General features: G+C 41.7%; 2 protein-coding genes across 3 annotated transcripts; one reads left to right on the top strand and one right to left on the bottom strand.

Annotated features, from left to right (window-relative positions):
• The first annotated feature begins 723 nt into the window (after window positions 1-723).
• znf185 (zinc finger protein 185 with LIM domain) lies at window positions 724-15,262 on the top strand. 2 transcript variants are annotated; one of them, XM_058649807.1, is made up of 34 exons: window positions 724-937; window positions 1,730-1,781; window positions 1,923-2,040; window positions 2,276-2,383; window positions 2,489-2,515; window positions 2,864-2,923; window positions 3,022-3,081; window positions 3,176-3,247; window positions 3,344-3,424; window positions 3,576-3,632; window positions 3,728-3,841; window positions 3,928-4,440; window positions 5,010-5,078; window positions 5,567-5,635; window positions 5,879-5,953; window positions 6,077-6,151; window positions 6,601-6,684; window positions 7,279-7,371; window positions 7,506-7,559; window positions 7,777-7,839; window positions 8,307-8,357; window positions 8,465-8,509; window positions 8,701-8,748; window positions 9,655-9,726; window positions 9,849-9,920; window positions 10,002-10,064; window positions 10,730-10,831; window positions 11,080-11,127; window positions 11,415-11,450; window positions 12,009-12,080; window positions 12,178-12,243; window positions 12,335-12,400; window positions 13,328-13,433; window positions 14,589-15,262. In XM_058649807.1, exons 2-34 carry the CDS (start codon window positions 1,772-1,774, stop codon window positions 14,688-14,690), a joined length of 2,751 nt encoding a protein of 916 aa, XP_058505790.1. In that variant the 5' UTR covers window positions 724-937; window positions 1,730-1,771; the 3' UTR covers window positions 14,691-15,262. The 2 variants fall into 2 exon arrangements, with proteins under 2 accessions (XP_058505790.1, XP_058505791.1); XM_058649808.1 differs by lacking the exon at window positions 724-937 and adding an exon at window positions 1,005-1,025.
• fut11 (fucosyltransferase 11 (alpha (1,3) fucosyltransferase)) lies at window positions 14,987-19,797 on the bottom strand. The gene is made up of 6 exons (XM_058650564.1): window positions 19,731-19,797; window positions 18,247-18,368; window positions 17,636-17,965; window positions 17,149-17,529; window positions 16,170-16,792; window positions 14,987-16,017 (listed from the first exon to the last, which is right to left on the bottom strand). The coding sequence occupies exons 1-6, from the start codon at window positions 19,795-19,797 to the stop codon at window positions 15,867-15,869; spliced, it is 1,674 nt and encodes a 557-aa protein (XP_058506547.1). The 3' UTR covers window positions 14,987-15,866.
• Window positions 19,798-19,831: the final 34 nt, after the last annotated feature.

The following is a 19,831-nucleotide window of genomic DNA, read 5'->3' as shown; positions in this document are numbered from 1 at the left end:
ATCTAGGTTGTGTTTGAGTGAATATTGATCTAAAAAATAGACATCACTTTTCCTGAATTTCACTTGTGCAAACAAGTCACTCACTTAGATTGAGCAAACATGGTGTGTATTTTAGGCTTATTAGAAGGTGATAAGTAAATTCACCTTCACCAAGCTCCAAATGTGTGAAGATGAATCATCCTTAAATCTGAAACACATTTATGAGAGTGAGTGGTTTCAGTTTAATATTATTATTTTATGTTCATTTTAACTCTAGAAATCAGTGTCTTATTTAAAATGAAACCCCAACCTAGATTGAGTTGTGTTTGTATTTTCCTTGGTTGTGTGGACCTGTGTTTCTGTTTATCTCAGCTCATAAGTGGTTTGTGTTGTTCCTGATCTCATTTTAATGATGTGTGTGTGTGTGTGCGTGTGCTTCCTGCGTTTTCCTGCCCAGTGAGCGTGAGAGCAGAGTTCCCACAGGAGATGCTGCTGCCAGTTGCTTCATTTATCGCGAGCCATGTCGTGCGCCTTGTCGCTGCACTGTTCCCTTAACCCTGCACTACACTACACTCTCGGTCGATTGTCGGCCACCTGTGCGACAGGTACATATGCCTGCTTACTCCTTTGTGAACAAACCACAGGTGTAGTAAACACAAAGTGAGTTCTTAGCAACCTCTGACGTGTGCATGCGCACACACATGGGCACATGCACATGAATAGACAAACACACACTGCTCCACCCCACATCTAACTTCCTTGACTGGTTGGGCTTGGTGGAGCTTATGCCTGTACTCACAGGCTCAGAGACGGAGACACCTGTCAGACACACAGAGAGAGAGAGAGAGAGAGAGACAGAGACTCCCCCCTCCACTCACACCAGCCTCACTCAGTGGGACAAACTCAATCTCGACTGAACTACATGGACTTTGCTCTGCTGGGTATTAAGTGAAAGCAGGTAGGCAGATGTTTGCGTTAGTTACAGTGTGATGCAGCAGCTGAACCCTGGCTATAATCTGTGTTTAGAGCTTCGTTCATCGGCAACAGTAAGAAGACACACGCGTGGAATGTGTGTGGACCACTATTCATTTGGGTGTTTCCCCTGTCATTATTGTTTTGACAGTAGAGTCGTCCGTCCTGCTTTTTGCTGGCCTAAAACACTGCCGCGCTCCATTAATCATTTATCATGTGTTCACTGATGTGTTAAACCCAGGATAAATGTGCTTCGTGAGCCCTCTGTAAATTTGTTCTGTCAGTAATATCCAGGACAAAATCCTCGAGAGGTATCGTGGCAGCAAGCATTAGAAGAAGTGAATTTACAGCCTCGGGAGATATTTGCATTTTGAATTTGGCAGTACTCTGTAATTTTGCATAACTTGTGTGTGTGTGTGTGAGTGTGTGTGTCGACTTTCAGATAAGCAAACACTGTGTTTCATCAATTTTTCCTCTTTTAAGTGTGTTTGCCTCTGAGCGGTTCCTTTAAAGGTCAACTAATTTGGATCTTTGTGAAATCTGTGACTGCTTTTTCTCACGCCCAAAAGATGAACAAGTGTGTGTGCTTTTCCGTTTGGATTTAGGAAATAGCTGAATTTTCTTTCTTTCTTTCTTTTTGTGGAAAGTGGTAGGACAGGATGATCTACATGTCTGAAGGATGAGACGGAGGAATGCGTTCCTTATTGGGAGGGAACAAACTGTGACAAGACGCTTTTTCACTGTCTTATGATTCACGATTTCCGTTTCTCTTTTTAAGGTGGACTAAAACAATCAAAGAAGAGAAACGTCGAGAACAAACATGTCAAAAGGTGAGCAGGCTGACTGACCTGACAAGAATGTGTGATTTCTTCAGTAATAGCAGAGGGCTTTACAGGGCGTGTCTCTGTTGAATGTACATATCTCTCATTTAACGGCAGTGTGAGTGTGTGACATGCGTGTCTGTGTCTCAGAGGGGGACAGAGCTGCTGTAATGCGCACCACCAAGGTGCGGACCAAGCTGAAGGGAGATTTCAGCTGGATGCAGAGCCGCAGTGAATCTCAGGACGAAAGTGACGGGGACAAACCCTGGTAAACCACATGTTCCATTCAATTCCCAAAACTTCATTAGTCCCCCGGGCGGTAAATTCGAATGCAGAAGAATTCTCAGAAGTTATAAACAAAATTTCAATCAAAAACAACACACAGGCAGTATTTACATAAGGTTCAACTAGTCTGAGATGTAAGGACACTACATCAGTGCGTGTTTTCTCTCTGTGGAATCCATTACTGAGTGAGTAGACAAAACCAAATCCATTGTTTCCAGGATAGCAGAGGTGAGGGCTAGCCGTGTGAATGGAGCCCCTATCGAGACCAGTCCAGCGCCCTCACCAACAAAGTCCACTCCGCCACCCACCAAGCCTGACACCGAAAGGTAAACACCAGTTTCTGCTGTCACTGTCTTATCTGCAGCACACTTTGAAACCTCTGAAAAAAAAACACGATCGTGCTGATAACAAGTCTCTGTTTTGAAACCTAGAGCGCCAACGTCCGGATACCTGATCAGGTAAGACTTGGTTTTCATAAATTCATGGACATGTCGGTCTGGTGCCAAGTGGTTTCAGGAGTCATTCAGGAGTCCTTTCATGGCCCAATCATTTACTCATCTGATTTGAAATGAGCAACCTGAATTCTAAGCACAAGCTAGAATCTGAATCTGAGCTCTAAAAAAAACCAAAACAAAAACAATTAAAAAAACAGATTGCGTAGATTCTCATTCCTCCACTGGAGGTAAAACATCTCATGATATCATGCTACTGATTCAGTGACTTTTGGAAAAATCATCGATCACTAGACAAATGTCATCCAAATCCTGTGTAAAAAGTACGAATCTAACACTCACTTATTTCTTCAGAGGCGTTTTCACCAAACTAGACGACAAGTCTGCATCATCCTCAACATCTAATGGTTTAAGGTAAGAGCTTGTCTTACTTTAATGAGCACAACTCATAGTGTGACGGTGATGCACTCTGACTGACCTCCGTTTTTCTTTCTTCTTCTGTCGTTTTGCAGCAGCAGCAGCAGCACGGCGACACAATTCAGCAAAAAACCTTCAGAGAGCTACAAGAGAATGTGAGTGTGCACAAAGCAGATTTGCCGGTGAAGTGCAGGCACCTGAGTGAGAAAGTTGTATTCATAGGTGTATGTTTGTGCCTCTGCTCCTCAGCGCTCCCCACACTGTGAGGCCTACTTCAGAGACCCAGGACGATCAGCTCAGCACTGAGGAGCTGGAGAAACGGTAAAAGCCTCTCCTCGCCCCCCAAACAACACTATCCAATCTGTTAGTCGCACAGCCCAAGACATTACATTAACATCATAATGATGTATTTCAAAGGACGGAGGCAGCCAGCAGTGTTCTGCAAACAACTGCAGGCAGGCAACGGTCTTATGTGCTTTCTGCCGCTAAGAAATTCGAGTAAGTATGTCTTTATGTCTCCTCATTCTAATCTTAATGCTCAACCTGTCTGTGGAATGTAATGTTTAACACATAAAAGAAGTGAGTTAAATAGCTCACTCACATATGACTGTATGGGAACTCATGAAAGCTGTGTGGTGACAAACCTTAGGTCTAAAGATCCCGAAACCCCAGTGGTCAACAGCAGTCCATCATTTGTGGCTAAAAGGTAAACACTCCCTCTGATAAGACGCTAAATAAGACGCAGAAAGAAAAGTGCATGTGTGATTACATGTTTGGTCTCGTCTTCATGCAACTGTGCAGGGTGGAGATTATTGACGACGATGAGAGCACCCCAACCCCATCGCCCGTCAAGTCTCCGCCCCCGGCCCCTGTCACACCCGTTTCCTCTGCGCCGAAAGCCAGACCAAGGAAAATGTAGGTCATCTGCCATGTTTCCATTCTCAGTGTGAACAAGACATTTCTATTCCTCCGTGTTCATTCGTTATCCTTGTTGATTCCAGAGCGGACACTAGTGTGAAATCATCTGTTGATGTCACCGTCAATGAACCAGTGGCGCCAAAGGCGCAGGAGACTGCGTCAGAGGCTGTGACAAAAGTAGACCCTGCTCCTGTGCCCATGACACCAAAAGACCCATTTGAAGACATGGCACCAGGGTGCACCAAGGTGGCCACGCCTCTCCCCGAACTCGTCCCCGTGTTTGTTCAAGCTGTCAGTACAAAGCCCGAACCAGAGGCTCCAGATGTTTCTGTGCAATACGACGCCAAGCTGGTTGAACTCACCCCAACATCACCGACCGAGGAGTGGACCGCGCCACCACCTTCTGTCCCAGAATCCTCTGACTCATCGTTTTCTACTGTAACAGCCGTCTCAGTCATGACAGAATATATTTCTCAACCCGATCAAAACCCTGAACCAGAAACGGAACCAGACCCCGAACCTCAACCAGAAGCAGAACCAGAAGCAGAAGCAGAACCAGAACCAGAACCAGAAACACAACAAGAACCGGATCTGAGGTAAGATTCTTACCAACAACAATCTGTGTTGCCATATGTTGTATCTATATCTAAATATATATGTATGTATATATATATATATATATATATATATATATATATATATATATATATATGTATGTATATATATATATATATATACTGTATACAGTGAATTGTTAGAAATGAAACTACCAAGCATCTTGAACAAATAATATAATAATACAACTCAAACTAAGTTGTGTTCTGTACATTTAACTGACGATGTATTAATATTTTCCTAAAGCGAAACACCTTTGAGAGTATTATAAAGATGTCCTTGATGTAAACGTATTATATATATATAACTGTATCTATTAGCTGTGACAGTGTGCCTCAAACAACATTATGTTTGCACAAATACTTCTTCTTATAGTATTTGAACACCGCAATTCTAAATCAGCTTACCTATGCTGACTGTTTTCTTTGCTTATACCAAAGGTATGTTTGCTCACATTCTTTTCATGTGCGTGTGTGTGTGTGTGTGTGTGTGTGTGAGACTGAAAGCTGCTCTTAAAAACCATGTGTTTGTTCTCCATTTATTTTCACAGCGCCAAAGTTGAGACTCTCACTGCCTTTTATGACTCTCTCATTTCTTTCGACTCAACTAGTTCAACAAGGTACTGGAAAAAAGGAGATTACCATGGCAGTGTCTTACATATATATGTATATATATATATGTGTATATATATATATTTATTTTTATATATATATATATATATATATATATATATATATATATATATATGTATGTATGTATATATATATATTTATATATATATGTATACATATATATATATATATATAGTTGTAAGACACTATATATATGTATAGACAAAGTGTTTTTTAACCTAAATCACAGTATAAAGAATGAAAAGAGCACATTTGTGCAGGATATAACATGTCTGACTATCTTTTACTGCCATTCTGTAACACCCAATGTTATTGTGAATAGGTAAACCAGACATTTCCGAGAAATTCATGTTTGATAATTGAGTTACAACTTCATTTCTCTGCATAATATTCAATACTTCAAAGCAACCGAGTCTCTAGGAATGACTGTGCTGAGGAACACACCATGTGATAATCAGATTTTATTCCTCTCCAGTCACAAGGATGAGCCAGAGCTGGTGCAGGAGGAAGGAAGCTTGGTGGACACTCGCACAACCGAGATCAGGTATGAAACATCTTCCTCATTCCTGGCATAGCAGAGCTAGCAGGAAAACTGACAAGCCACCACTGTGTTTCACTTCAGAGGAATCACAAAATCACCTTCAAGAAGAGGGTGTTCTCAAAGGGTGGGAGGGTGTTCTCCTTCATTAAAGTGCTGCTTAAAAAAAAGGAACAGAGATGTGTATCTGTAAGTGCCAAAGCAGGAGCCTTGATTCTTTTTTTCCTCCCTCTTTCTTTCTGCCTGCAGTGATAAAAAGGAGCCAGTTCTCGCACTCAGCAGCCGTGAAGTACTAACAGACGATCTCCTGGCTCTCAATGATGGGTTTGTTAAATATATGTTTTTTTTACTGAATGTGCAATTAAGTCATCCACGAAACACAACCCACAAGGTGGCACTGTTGGACCTGTATACATTTCCCTCTGCTGTGATGTGTCCTTTCTGTAGTCCAGAAGAATCAGCACAGCCGGTTCCTCAAAGCCCTGGACGCTGGAGTCAGGATCTGCTCGGTGGAGTAGACAGGTATAGGATGAGCTTTTGCAAAGAATCGTCTCTTACTTACTCTTATTAACTCTTTACAAAACATGTAAAGAGTTAATGGCAATACCATTTCATTTCTCATGCAGCTTGGTGAAAACAATAGCAATAGTGTGATTATAAGGATATAATATTAGAGTAATACCATGTTATTTCCAAACGAATAGCTTGGTAATGAGATATACTAGAGGCTACCATCTGAGAATTATGATGGAATTGCCATAATATGACTCCCCTCATCACAAAAGTATTTCCACAGCATTGAAATGTTAAGTGTTGAGTGAATTATCCATTCATCAGAGCTCAATAGTTCCATTGTCAGTAGCGAGCTGGGGAGTCAACTTTACTTCCCAGAGTTGGATACACAGTTTGAATTGAACTGGTTCCACAAACTTTGTCCTCATTTGTCTTCTGTGTGTGTTTGATTTCTTTAGTGAGGCGGAACCAGCCAAGACCAGCCAAGGTGTCCTGGATCTCCTCTCTAATGACGTGATTCCAATCAACGCAGAAGCACAAAGGTGAAAAAAAACCCCACAGCTCTTCTTCCTTCTCTTCTGTACCACAATCCCTACATATAGAGATTATTATGTAGTATGGGCAATAATCTCAGCTCCCTGTGGTGTGGGAGTTGAAATAAATCCCACTGGCCCCTAGTGTGATCCATGAATGAGAGCTTTTGTTGTTTCAATCATATTTTAACCCCAGATGATCTGTGTTACTATTGATATGACAAGGGTTATGTATTGGCAAGAATTTCACAATAAGATACACGACATATTGCAATATAACTAATATTTTGAGAAAACCTTTCGTAAAATAATTTAATGCCCAAACATTAGACAAACGACCAAAAGCCTGCTGCCACCTGGTGTTTGGAGGCTTAAACACAACGCAAAACCGCTGTTCATGTCAAGAAATTTCCGATATATTGATATTCAGAGAATCAACACAGCATGGCCATGAAATGTCGCAATATTTCAGTATGTCAGTATTTTCTTATGCACCGTGTGCACCAAACAAAAGCCACGAAGCCACGTCTCATTTGGACTGAAAAGAGAAGAGGACATTTTTGCACTGATTAATATTCTGGCTTTGTTTTTCCCCTTGTCCAGCCACAGCACACAGCCAGAAGAGGAGGAGGAAGAGGAAGAAGAGGAGGAGGAGGAGGAGAAGCAGTCTGAGGAGACAGCCAAAGAGACAGAAAGGTAGAAGGAGATGACAGGCTGCTCTTAAACAATTACCTGTCTGTTCAGAGCTGCTCCTGCTTAGAAAGGCCTTTTACACAAACAGGCCCTTTAACGACTCACTGCATACTAACTCGTAACTCTCTTCCCACCAGCACCACTGAAACAGTCACTATAACCACCACAACTGTGATTATTACTGACAAAAGGTATGAGAACACACACACACGCTGTCCTGTGCTATATTCAGGTGGTTTTCATGCTTGTTTAATAGTGCAGTGGATTCCAAGCCTTTCTAATGGACTGGCACTGTAAATAGTGCATGAGGAGAGCCACGCTAACCTTTACTTGCCCTCCTTTTTATTCACATGGTGCCATTCATCTGTATCGCCCGCCCTTCCCTCTCCCTTCACACCCCTCGCGCAGTGAGGAGCACAACGCAGATCCCTGGAGCTCGCGCGTGGCGACGACAACGTTCACTGAGTCGAGGTAGTTTGTTTACTGCCATGCCACACATGGATGTGTGGGGTGACACTGTGTGTAATATATATGTAAATGTGTTTAAAGTATTGTACCCTATAGACAGAAGGTGGAGGAGAAATTATTCAATCGCAAGGCACAGTATGGTATTGATTATCTGAAAAACATGTTTTAATAACTGAAGTAGAAGGATACTAATAATGATTTGTCCAGTGTCACTGATATCAGGATTATTTTGGTTGAAACCCCCCCCCCGTGCTGATTTGCCGTTCAGCTGCACAATAGACTTCCCATTTGTCAGAGACATCCAGATTCTGATTTTGATTGAGTCTTGCCCCGTCTTCCTCTGTGTTTCTGTTTACCATTCAAACTGCATTAAATCTTTCCATTATGAGTCAATGTGATCAGAATTCCTCCAACACAAGATTGGCCATGCTGACAATTGAGAGTGAAATCAGTGTGAAATTGTTTTTCAGCTCGGCTGATCCGTTTGATCCATATCCGATAGGGACCACATCCCCGAACAGGTAATCATATTGGTTTGGCGCTGTGACTGTTTTCCAGCCAGCCAGATATCATCTCTGCATGCATAATGCAGCAGTTTCTGATTATGAGCCACTTCTCTCTTTTGCAGCTCCCCTGACCTGCTCCAGCCCCTCGCAGATATTCCCATCAACAGGTACATGAATGATAATGCAAATGACGCCGTCGCTAACATGATACCGCCACCATTGAAACTTGCTCCCCTTTGTGAAATTATTCAAATCATTTATTCGTAATCATCAGCCAAGCAATTGACGCCGTGGCCAGAGCGCATCGTATTGATGTGTTTGTGTTGATTTATTCTTTCTTTTTTCTTATTATCTGCAGCGCACCAATCGTTTTAATGGAGAACAATGATCCAAGTCCAGAGACAAAGTACGTGGTAATTTTCTGTCACTTCATCTGAAATTAAGCCAAACAATGCACAGAAGAAGACAGGCCCTAACGATTGTGTTCTCTATTGATTCGTTTGTTTGGTTTCTGTTTGGTTGGAGCTAACATTTAGTCAGTGAGAAAGAAAGTGGATTGAGTTTTTGTGGAATGACATGTGGCTGTTTTCTGACACACAACAGATCAAACAATGAATCATTTAAGTGACAAGATTACTTTTAAATGAATAAATAATAGGTATATGTAGTTGTTAGTTACAGCACATGACCACATGAATCATGTAGACCAGACATGTCAAACTGGCGGCTCGTGGGCCACATGCGGCCCGCATATGGATTACATGCAGGCCGCCACTTAATAACATGTTACAGCCCTTTAGACACATGATAATGACAGGATATCATACTAAATATATTCACAAGAGATATTTTTTATAATAACAATAGCACAGTTGTTATTGTTTTACTTCTTTGATTGGATTTATTTAATAATTAAGATTTATTTTGCATCATAAATGTGTTTTTATTGTGAAGTGCACCTCATTCCGTACCAAAAGAAACGCTCTTACTTTGAAATTCTGTGAAATATCATGATCATTATCTATTTTGTTGTTACTTTAAGCCCCTGAATAGGTTTTTTTCCCCCTCTACATCGCCCCCTCTTAACCAGACTAGACACTCTTTGGCCCCCAGGTCATTTGAGTTTGACTGTAAAATATTGGAGTAGGAACAAAAGCTTTCACATAGTTTTGTTTGACCAACAGTGAAAGATATTTAAGCTCTAATTACTTTAAATTACATAAATGCTGTTAAGGGAAATTGTTATTGACTACTCATTTCAGCACCAAAGGGAAAATGTCTTAAATTCTTCTGTTTTCCCTTCTTTTGACAGCGTGTTTGACAGTGTGAGTGGTGACGCCAGGAAACCCCTCGCAGATGACGTTATGCCCCTCAGCAACACAAGGTATTAAACGTGTGTGTTATGAGTGTGTGGACCTGCAGAAATCAATTTCTCACAAAGTGTGCATTACCGACCTCTGACGTGCTTTATCTGTCACAACTCCGCCCTCCACTTTGGCTCTTCAGTCTCAGCACTCACCGGTCGTGGGCGCACACATGGGAGACCGGCTCACCTCAGCAGACTAACACAGAAGAGAGGTGATGACACACTCCGATTTACACTTACGCACGATGCGGCCGTTACTTGTTAAAAGCCTTTCACTGTATCTCCCCTCTCAGCCAAAAGCCTGAACCAGAAGACCAAGCTGAAGCTCAACAGACGGTGGTCATGTTTGAGAGGAAGTAAGTCATCTTTTTGTTGAAAGCCTTGGGTGCATCATATCGGCTCCTTTTATTCACGTAACCTCATTCCCATTCACTACAGTGAAGTAACGGCTCTTGCAGCATTCAGCCATTGAGCCATAAGACATTGTGCACTGGTGTTGATGTAAATGGGTCAGATTCTCTATATAATGCTTACAACTTTTCCTCACAAATGTGACACACACACACATACACACACACAGACTTGTTTTTATATGTTAGTGAAGATGCCGCATAGGCATAATGCATTCCCTAGGCCCTTACCCTTATTCTAACCCAAGAACCAGGTCTTAACCCTGAATACAGAACTTTAAAATTGCAGGACCCAGACAAAATGTCCTCAAAATGTCATGTTTCTAAATTTTTTTGACCTCACAAAGATATAAATGCAACTCTAACCCTAAAACCGGGTCTTAACCCTGAAAAAGATCTTTAACTCTGTGAGGACCAGTGTCTCTGTGAAGATAGGTTTGTACGTAGTTTTTGGTCCCCACGGGGATAGAAAAACATGTACAACACACACACACACACACATACAGAAAGAGAGGGAAAACCCCTTAAGGCGTCTTCTATCTTTCTTTGTTTCTTTATTTTCTTTCTTTCCTGTTGTGCAATGCATTGTCTCTTTCCCCCCCCCCCCAAAGGTCCACTGAGAATGATTCACCGTGGGACAGATGGACGTCACCCACCGTCTATACCATCGCCAACGATACAGGAGAGGAGGAGGAGGAGGAAGAACAGGAAAGGTATCGCTGCAGATGCTGAGCTCATTAAATGCATTGTATTTACTTTTCCGACCCTTTTAACAGGATGTGATTATAGCACCTTATTATAGCTGACACCTCTGTAAGCCATTTAATTGAAAGTGAGCCAAACACAAGTTCCCAAATCTCCTCCTCAACTTTTTTGTTTTTTTAACCTTTAATACAGTCCCGCTTTTTCACCAGTGCTGCCAGACATTTATTAGAAAGTGGGAATGTCCTCTGTTTTGCAGCCGCGAGGAAACACACATGCACACGGTCACCACCGTCACCACTATCAGGTGAGAAAAACCCCTTCTTCAGATGGGACAGGTTTGAGATTAGAGGGAGTGGAGAGCATGGGTGGCACCTAGGTGATGTTGACAATTACAATGTGTTGGAGGAGGGATCAGGATGAGGCGACGCTGCGGTACAAAAGAAAACAGACCACACCTGGTCAATAAAGCCTGATCCCTCTGGAGCTGTGCGTTAGAAAGATCAGCTTTATACACCTCAGTGGATAGCGTCCAGCTTATTGACTGCAATAGCCTACAGTAAAATTCTAATACAGCTTTTCTTTATTTTCCAGGGAGATGCACAGTGAGCCTGAGTCTGCTATGGATCGGTAAGTTTATGATTTTGTTAGTGTCAGACACAGCGTATTGCAAGAATATTTTCTCTGGAGTATTATTTTCTACTATTTGCTCTGTTGAATTTTTCATTTTGTAAAAAACAAAAAACTTTTTCCACCGGAGCTTTTTGTCTTTCATGATGGGAAATTTTAAATACACAGTGTGGAAATTACACCGATCAGCCGCAACATTAAAACCAGTAAACTGTTTAAGGCTAAACTGTGGATCTGGAGTTACCTGGTGCCTGATAATGAGGCAGTCTCCTGACTCAGCAAAATGTGCGCGCCCATTGTCTTTCAATTTGCCCTCATTTCCTCGTCTCCAATCATCAGTCTCCAGATGTCAAATTAACGATGTGTATTACAGATGTCCTTTTGTCAAATCACAGCCTGTTAAACGGCACCACATTAACAAGCAATGGCTGAAAATGATTATCTCCTGAGTTTATCTCCTGATAAATGTAGAGTCCCTCTGTATAACCAATCACACGGCAGTCATCAGTGTGTGGAACATGAGACTAAATGCTGCCGCTCTTTCCCTCTCCTCCCCAGTTTTGAGACATATTCCCGCACCGTGGTGGAGGAAGAACCCCGTGTCCAAACGCCAGAACCTGATGCCAAAAAGTGAGTCCATTTTTTACTAAAACTTTTTTATTTTTTTATTTTAAAAACACAGTTCCAACCATTAATGCACTATTTTCTTCACCTGTCTTTGTTCAAGGGCGATCGTATATGTGAAGGAGTATGTCAACACATCAGAGCTGGCCATGCATAACATCAGTGATAAGTAAGACCACTGTGTTATCTACACAGTCAAATATATATATATAAAAAACACTACTCTAATAGTGATTCATTTATTCCTCTTGTTTCCACAGTGGGTCAGATTATTTAACATCAAGCTCCGTCAATTACTCTTACAGAAGCCCCTCCACTTATTCCAGGTAACAACAAAGTTCTCTACACCTGCAGTAAACACCGACAGAGTTCTTTAAGCTGTTCATTCTTAAACTGTTCATTCTTAACGGGCCATTTTGACCGGTCTTTGTAGGAAAATTACAGTGAATAAAGAAAATAATGATGGCTGAGTTCCATTTCGCTTCCTCAGTTACAGTAAGCATGCTGGTTCCTAACTTACATGAAGTGAGAAGAGCCATCTCAAATGTGATCAGTAACACCTGTGCTCTTCCTGCTAAAACGTGTCAAAATGGCTGCTGAAATTCACTAACCAAAAAAAAAGGTGTAAGACAGCAGGTCTTACACCTTTTTTTTTTTTTTTTTTACACTTTCACTGAATATTTCAGGATGTCTACTTCCACTATTATCACTTACACTTAAGGGGACAATTCTACTCCTCTCAGCATTTTTACTTTTCTACACAAACTTAATTTTCACTTCCTTTGAAACCGAGACCGTTCCCCTTCACTTCTATTTCAGCTTTATCTTTAACTATTTCATATTTCAAATGTATGAACACCTAACTTTCTCCCTCTCCTTTCCACAGTGGGTCAGATTGTTTGATATCAAGGTCTGTAAATGACTCCCACAACTGCTCCTCCATTTAATTACTGGCTGACAACATCATTTCCTAAACCTGTTTTGAACCAGCTTTAAGCTGACGGCCCCTCTGCCTTGTTATTTTCTGCTTTGATGAAACCAGATACGTGTAAGCAGTGCGGCAACAATTCCACCAAGCCTGCTCATTAGGAGGCTGCGCAGGGAGATGAAATGATTATTTACACTTCTCAAGTTCCCTCACACAGGACAGAGGAGGTCACAGATTATTCAAGAAGACAGAGCCGCTGTAACCCAAGAGCTGTTTATGAATGAGCTGCCAAACTTACGTGTCTCAATCACTCTCTCTTTCCCAGTGGTTCACTGTCCTCCAGCTGTAACTACTGTGGAGAGCAGGTGGGCAATGATGCCAAGATCACCATTGAGCACCTCAATATCAACTGCCACCCTTCCTGCTTCAAGGTAATTCATCTATCTGCACAGATTAAATGAGGTACTCACTGGCCTCTGAAATACAGAATATGGTCACGTCCCTGGAGAGAAAGAGCTTCTTTTTGACCTTAAAGAGAATGATCACAATTTTTAATTTGCTGAAAGCTACTTGAACAGATTGATATAACTCATGTCGACGCCAAAATGAACACCAGATATAAATAAATGATGTACAGGTTGGATGAGAATAGAGACTGTAAAAAGGGAAGCTCAAGCTGTCTTCCAAACTGTTCGGAAGCGTCATAACTTCCTATCTTGTTAGTGTCAGACTATTTCTGGACCCAGGAGCAGTGACTATCTGTCTCCAGTGGTTTGCATGGGAGCCTGTTGTTGACAAGTGTGTCACGTAATCCCCTGCAAAACCACATCTTGTTTGTTCCTCTGTAAAACAAATCAGATTTGATGTGTTTCCTGTTCAGACTTGGAAGTGGCGTGACTCGGCGTTTGCCTCATCTTTATGTTAAGCTAAATGCTGCGGCTTAATATTTGACTGTAATGAGTCCGTTGTGTGTTTTCCAAATGAATCACTTCATGTGAATAGGATTTAGGATGATTTATGGTAAGAAATGGAATATACTCCCCATAGGTATGTTTGTGTGAGTGTATAATTGCTGTAAAACAAAAACAGTTGGTTAAATATATTCCAGTAAGGAAAGAATCCACTGCCACCTTGAGCTGCCATGTTTCTACGGCAGCCAGAACAGATGTGCGTTTTGTGCACAACAACCGCACAAACGACTGCCCACAAAAACCTGATGCAAAAACTAATTAACAATGAGGAAGCAGCAGAGAGTGAGGGAGTGAAGATAGTTGGGAAAGTGTTCACATCCTTTCTGGTCTGCAAAGGTCACCGTAGAAAAATGAAGTGCGAGTGGATGAGTCCGCCGTTTGTTGCCATCTGCAGTCTCGCCATTATATGCCACTAATTTTACAAACTGGATCTAATTTCAAATACAAATTATGTTCACCTATTGTTCTGTATACTGCTGCTCCGTGTGATAAGATTTAACCAGCACGTGTTCTGTGTTGCTAGTCCTCACTTGTGTCTTATGAACTAAAGATTGTGCTATTGTATCACTGAATTACAAGCATAAAAACGCTAACGTTATTCTCTCAATCTTGCAGTGTGGTGTGTGCAATAAGTATATGGGAGACCTGATCGACAGCATGTTCCTGCATGGTGGGAAGGTCCACTGTGAGAGCTGCTACTCCAACGCTTTGGACTGATTATCAAAGCTCTTCAGCAGCCTCGTGTTCATTTGCATATTAAGTGGTGATCAAAGAGACTCTCGCAGTGAACAATATGATTTCTTAATGCCCATGCTTACATTGTGTCAAACGTCTGATTTCTTTAACGTGTCTTAAAAGCTTGCGTTGTTATTTCTTTTCCCATGGTGATGAAAGCTGTATCTGCCTCCGTTTGAATATGAAGGATATGTCTGTACGACACGATGTGCCGCGTACAACTGTGAACGGGGTACAATACTATAATTAAGCAAGAAGAAGTTGTGCAAGACAATGACTTTGTTACAAAAACGTTTACTTTCTTTGTTCTCCGCGATACAAAAGAGTGTGCTCACATAGATGATGTATTTTGACAAAAATAAACTGATTTATATGATCCTGGTAAAAAAAAAAAAAACAACATGTGATACACACACTTACTGTGCAAGGAGACCCACGGCTGACTGTGGAGTCTTGAGCTGTTACATATTTATGTCATTTAAAAAAAGATGACTGCACATAAAGAAGTAACAGAATACAGTTAAAAGCAATAAAGTATATAGCACAGAAATTCATTCGCCTGTCCTGAGAACTCTGTTAGGAACACAGTGGTGATTTTTTTCCCCACTGGGAGTTGTGCCGCATAACATTAGTGAACATAATATTTTCCTTGCATAGTCACTTAAAACAGCTTTGTACATAAATGTGACTTAAGCCAATAACCATCAGCTACCTGCAGGGTAACCGTTAACAAGCTAATGTAGTTCCTTGGCTGCAGTCCTGATGGTCTTCACACACATTTAGGCAGAGCTCCCTTGGTACAAAGGACAAGTCTTTGGCTCTGCCCCAATCCAATGAAAATGTGCCTCCCAGGACAATGTGCATCTCTAGAACAGCTGCACTGCATGCAGTTAATGCTAGCAACACAGGGCAAGTGCCTCTGCCTCAGTAATAACACTTGAAAATATTACCATATAGCGCTCTAAAACATAATTCCCCTATTACTAAACTAGGGGAAAGGACAAAGGAATCCAAAACACCTGCACACAATGTCAAAATGTGTTACAGTATAACTAAACTGCTCCTCAGTGTAGGAGTTTGGCTCAGGTGCAAAAATATGAGTAATTGCTGCTTCATTCCCTCATTTAAACAGAGAGGCTTCGTAATATCAGACTCCCTCTAGTGTTTTCCTCTGGCTCTGCTCACAGCCATGTTTTGGATGTGCTTCCACAGCAGTGAAGGGTCCGACTCGTTATGTCTTATTAGAGACTCCAGCCCCTGGGCTTGGTCCAGACTCTGCCAGTAATCCTGAGGCCATGTTTGTAACCATCTGTGGACAGATATGCAAACGGATTAGGCTCATCACTGAACATATTTTAATCACACAATTAAAATAGGTTGATTTGTCTCTCCCCTCGTACCCACAATAAAAGTACAGAAGACTTCACAGCTGGGACAGTGAATCATCTTGGATGCACTCACCCATCATTTGCAGGCAAGTCTTGGACATCTCCATACCCAGGACTGGGCAGGGGGCATCCCATGTGCAAGTTATCAGCCATTTTAGGCTGAGGAGGTTTGTTCTTCTTAGGCGCTTTTCTATACGCTCGTTCCGTTGCCAGCCGCGCATTCTCCCGATCACACACGTAACATTCAAATCCATTCAAGTAGTTCGGTTTACTCATGTCATTAACTCCCCACTCACGGGTCTCAAGAGCTTCCAGTAAGCGTATGTTCGTTACATGTCTGGGGTTCTTGAACTCTAAATATTTTGCATAATTATCATCGTTTTCATCGAGATGTTTGAGGAAGTCAGCGAGAGCTTTTGGTGAGGGGAAGTTATCAATGACGATGGCACTGTGGTCATTGGGCATCCAGTCCGTCACCACAGAGGAGCCTCGGTAAACAGGCACGCAGCCCTGATGGAGGGGCCGCCAAAGCTTCTCCGTCATGTAATCTGGACACAGGCCATTCTCCAGTGCCAGGTGGAACTTGTAGCGTGCTACAAAATTCATGAATCTGGGTTCCTCGCCGGTAGCGGTGGACGTGTCCTCCAGATGTCCAGGTAGAGGCTTGTTGTTCAAGCATTTCCCATAAGAGTCCACCTACAGAGACAGAAATTAAGCATGAGAAAAGGGGTGTTATTCAATTAAGAGTATTCTTTTTTTTCCTCACAAAAGCCAAATCCGTCATTTCTAATTGCCAACTATATTTATGTGTGAGTAAAAATTTGGGAAAACAAGATATTTCCATTGCAGCTGCTATAACTGCATTTGATTTAAAAGAGTGGTCATGGTATGATTCAAAATTAAGATGGCAAACCAATCAGTTTAAACTGTGTTTAAGAGAAGCTTTCTTTGACATTGACAGCACAGCAGCAGTCAGTTGTGGTTTTGACAGCAATGCTATTTGATGAGCATCGTAGTCAATGTGACCCTGATAGACCCTCTCTGTGCTGTACCTCAATGTACTTCATGAGCTCCACGATATATCTGTCTCTGTCTGATGGTACGTCGCAGTGGGATTGCATGTATAGCACGGGAGCCAGGCCCTCCCTCCTCAGACGGTTCTTCTCCTGTAGAGACACAGCTGAAGGCTCCAGCAAGTATTCAAGAGAGGGCAGCCACTGCAAAGTCAGAGGATAGTCAGACTCCCTGCGAAATGTGGCGGTGTAGTTGAACAGCCTGATCCCCGGGCTATGAGAGAGGATGTAGTTATTCATGGGTGACTCTTCATGGAATAGTGCCCATGTCTGGTGGTGGAGACGCGGGAGCGGCGCCTCATATGCCCGGAAGTCTGTCCCGTAAAAGATGATGGATGTTGTCCGTTTGTACAGCTGGACCTTTAAGATCACAACACAAAATGATTCAATTAAATGATTATTAGTAATCTTGCATGTAGTCTCAGAAAACAAAGCTCTGGGAGATAAAAATAAATATATCTGGTACCTTGCGGTTCTTTGTTACCAGGCAGGAGGACGTGGCACAGTCGATGCGTTCGCTGTTCCCAGGAAAATGTGGGAACAGCCCCCCACTCCACCAGAGGATAATAGGCAGCTCCTTATTGCTGCGGTGGTCAGAGTTGCCAGGTCCTCTGTATGAACTGATGGAGGCAAACTCCATTTCAGACAGAGCACTCTGGGGCAGAAAGGCTCCTCGGTCCACGTCCTCCAGGGAAAGCTGATCATCTGGAAAGGAGGCAAAGGAGACCCACACCCAACACAGCACACCAAACAGCCCGAGACACACACAGGGCACCAGCCTGCCCCTACCTGCCATCTGCAAAAGTTAAAAAACAAACAAACACAGAGGATACATTATTCTTCAATTCAAAACTTAATCATGCATTTTAATAAACTATACTTGCATACAGACAGACACAGTGTCATTGTTTTTATGTCAGTAAATCACATCAGAGGCAGCACTGCCGCGTTAGTGCTACGTGTACACACATGTTATTTCTACTTACAGACAACCTCGTTAAACCAACACCGCACACAGAAACACTCACAGTGAACAGTGATGCTGCTTAAATATCGCGACACTCGATCGTTTCTTACCGCTGTCACTGCTGTAAAAACATGAAGGGACGACACTCCTAACGGTGCAGAGGAAAAAAACAAACAACAGCTTTCTCTTCCACGCTTTGTATTTCCTTTTTCTTCTTCTTCTTCTACTTTTACTTCAGCTTACACACTGACTTGACAGCGCCTCCTACAGTTCCGCTCACGACAGCAGCGCTCACACAGGTTGAAAATCATCATAGAGCAGTGACAATTATAATGTAAAGACAGTGGAGGATGATTTAACGCAGAGGAAAGCAGTCATGCAAAGAGGAGCGAAACGAGGGAGAAGGAGAAGAAAGAATGATGACGATAGAAATTAATAAAAAAAATGATATACAATATAAACAATATTAACTCTACAATACAACCAAATACAACTAACACATCAATTACACTAATAAAATGCTACCATGTCATCTTAAGATTTACTTTGTCTAATTTATTTTAACTAAATTCTAATTCTGAAAATATTGAGAAATGCTGCCCCGTTTTCAGCAAATAATTTTTGTCCATTTTTGTCAATCGTTTTGTCCATTCAATTCAAAACTCTAAATTATTAAAACAAAAGTAGGATTTACTCTCGGGGTCCCCCTACAGTTGGTACACAGTACTGTTTGTTACAAGTGATGTAAACATGAACTCTGAAGCAGGACTACTAATGTGCAAACAACCATGTCTTCAGACCTGATACAGTAGCCTATGTGATGGCATTTTCTATATAACACAAAATAACGGTAGTGTTTTAGTTTGCGTAGGTTAACCTATTGGTCATTGCATGCACATTGTTTGAATTACTTGATTTATGAAGGAGATGGATGAGAGGACGTGGGCTGGAGGTTTGCCTGGGTCAAATCCCGACAGGTCAAGTGCTGGGATACCTCTGAGTTAGGTACCCAATCACCATTGCTCCCCATTGATTGGATTATTTGTCTATACCAGGGGAGCTGAGGAGTGTGTTTTAAATAATTATAATTATTATAATAATAATAATAATAATAATAATAAGAGTTTGGTTATCTCTCTCTCCATCTTAATCTTATTTCACTATAGGATGAGAGAGCAAGTGTTCTTATTGCCTCGTGTGAAAAGTCTGTAGCTGACATTTCATGACCTATACAGTATATGGCAAGCAGTTTTAACATGTAATTTGTTGACAAGATAATCATTACTGATATCTGCAACGTCATTTTTACTTGTCAAATCTACAGTTACAGATATCTGCAATTCAAAAAAAAGTTTTACGAATCAAACTTTTGACATTCTCATGGGGTTTCCACAACTGAATTGTAGTTATTCAGTTTCAGATATCTACAACATCATTATGACTTATGTCTTAATTCAAGATCAAGATATCTTTAATTATCCTCAATATCTACATTGTCCTTTTTAGGTAGCTTGAATTAACTCTCAGATAGTCCTAATGAAGTTGTCGATATATTGAACTTGAATTGTGACTAGTCATAATGACTTTGGATTACTGAACGGGCCAACTGGGCTCAGGCCCAAGACCTCAGGGGGCCCTGAAGTCCAAGCCTCTGCTACCATCCTGATATCTTTGCTACTACACTATTTTAATGGG

The sequence above is a fragment of the Solea solea genome, chromosome 14, assembly GCF_958295425.1.
Source record: "Solea solea chromosome 14, fSolSol10.1, whole genome shotgun sequence".
In the NCBI taxonomy this organism is placed as follows: domain Eukaryota; kingdom Metazoa; phylum Chordata; class Actinopteri; order Pleuronectiformes; family Soleidae; genus Solea; species Solea solea.
This window is presented reverse-complemented; position numbering and strand designations above follow the sequence as displayed.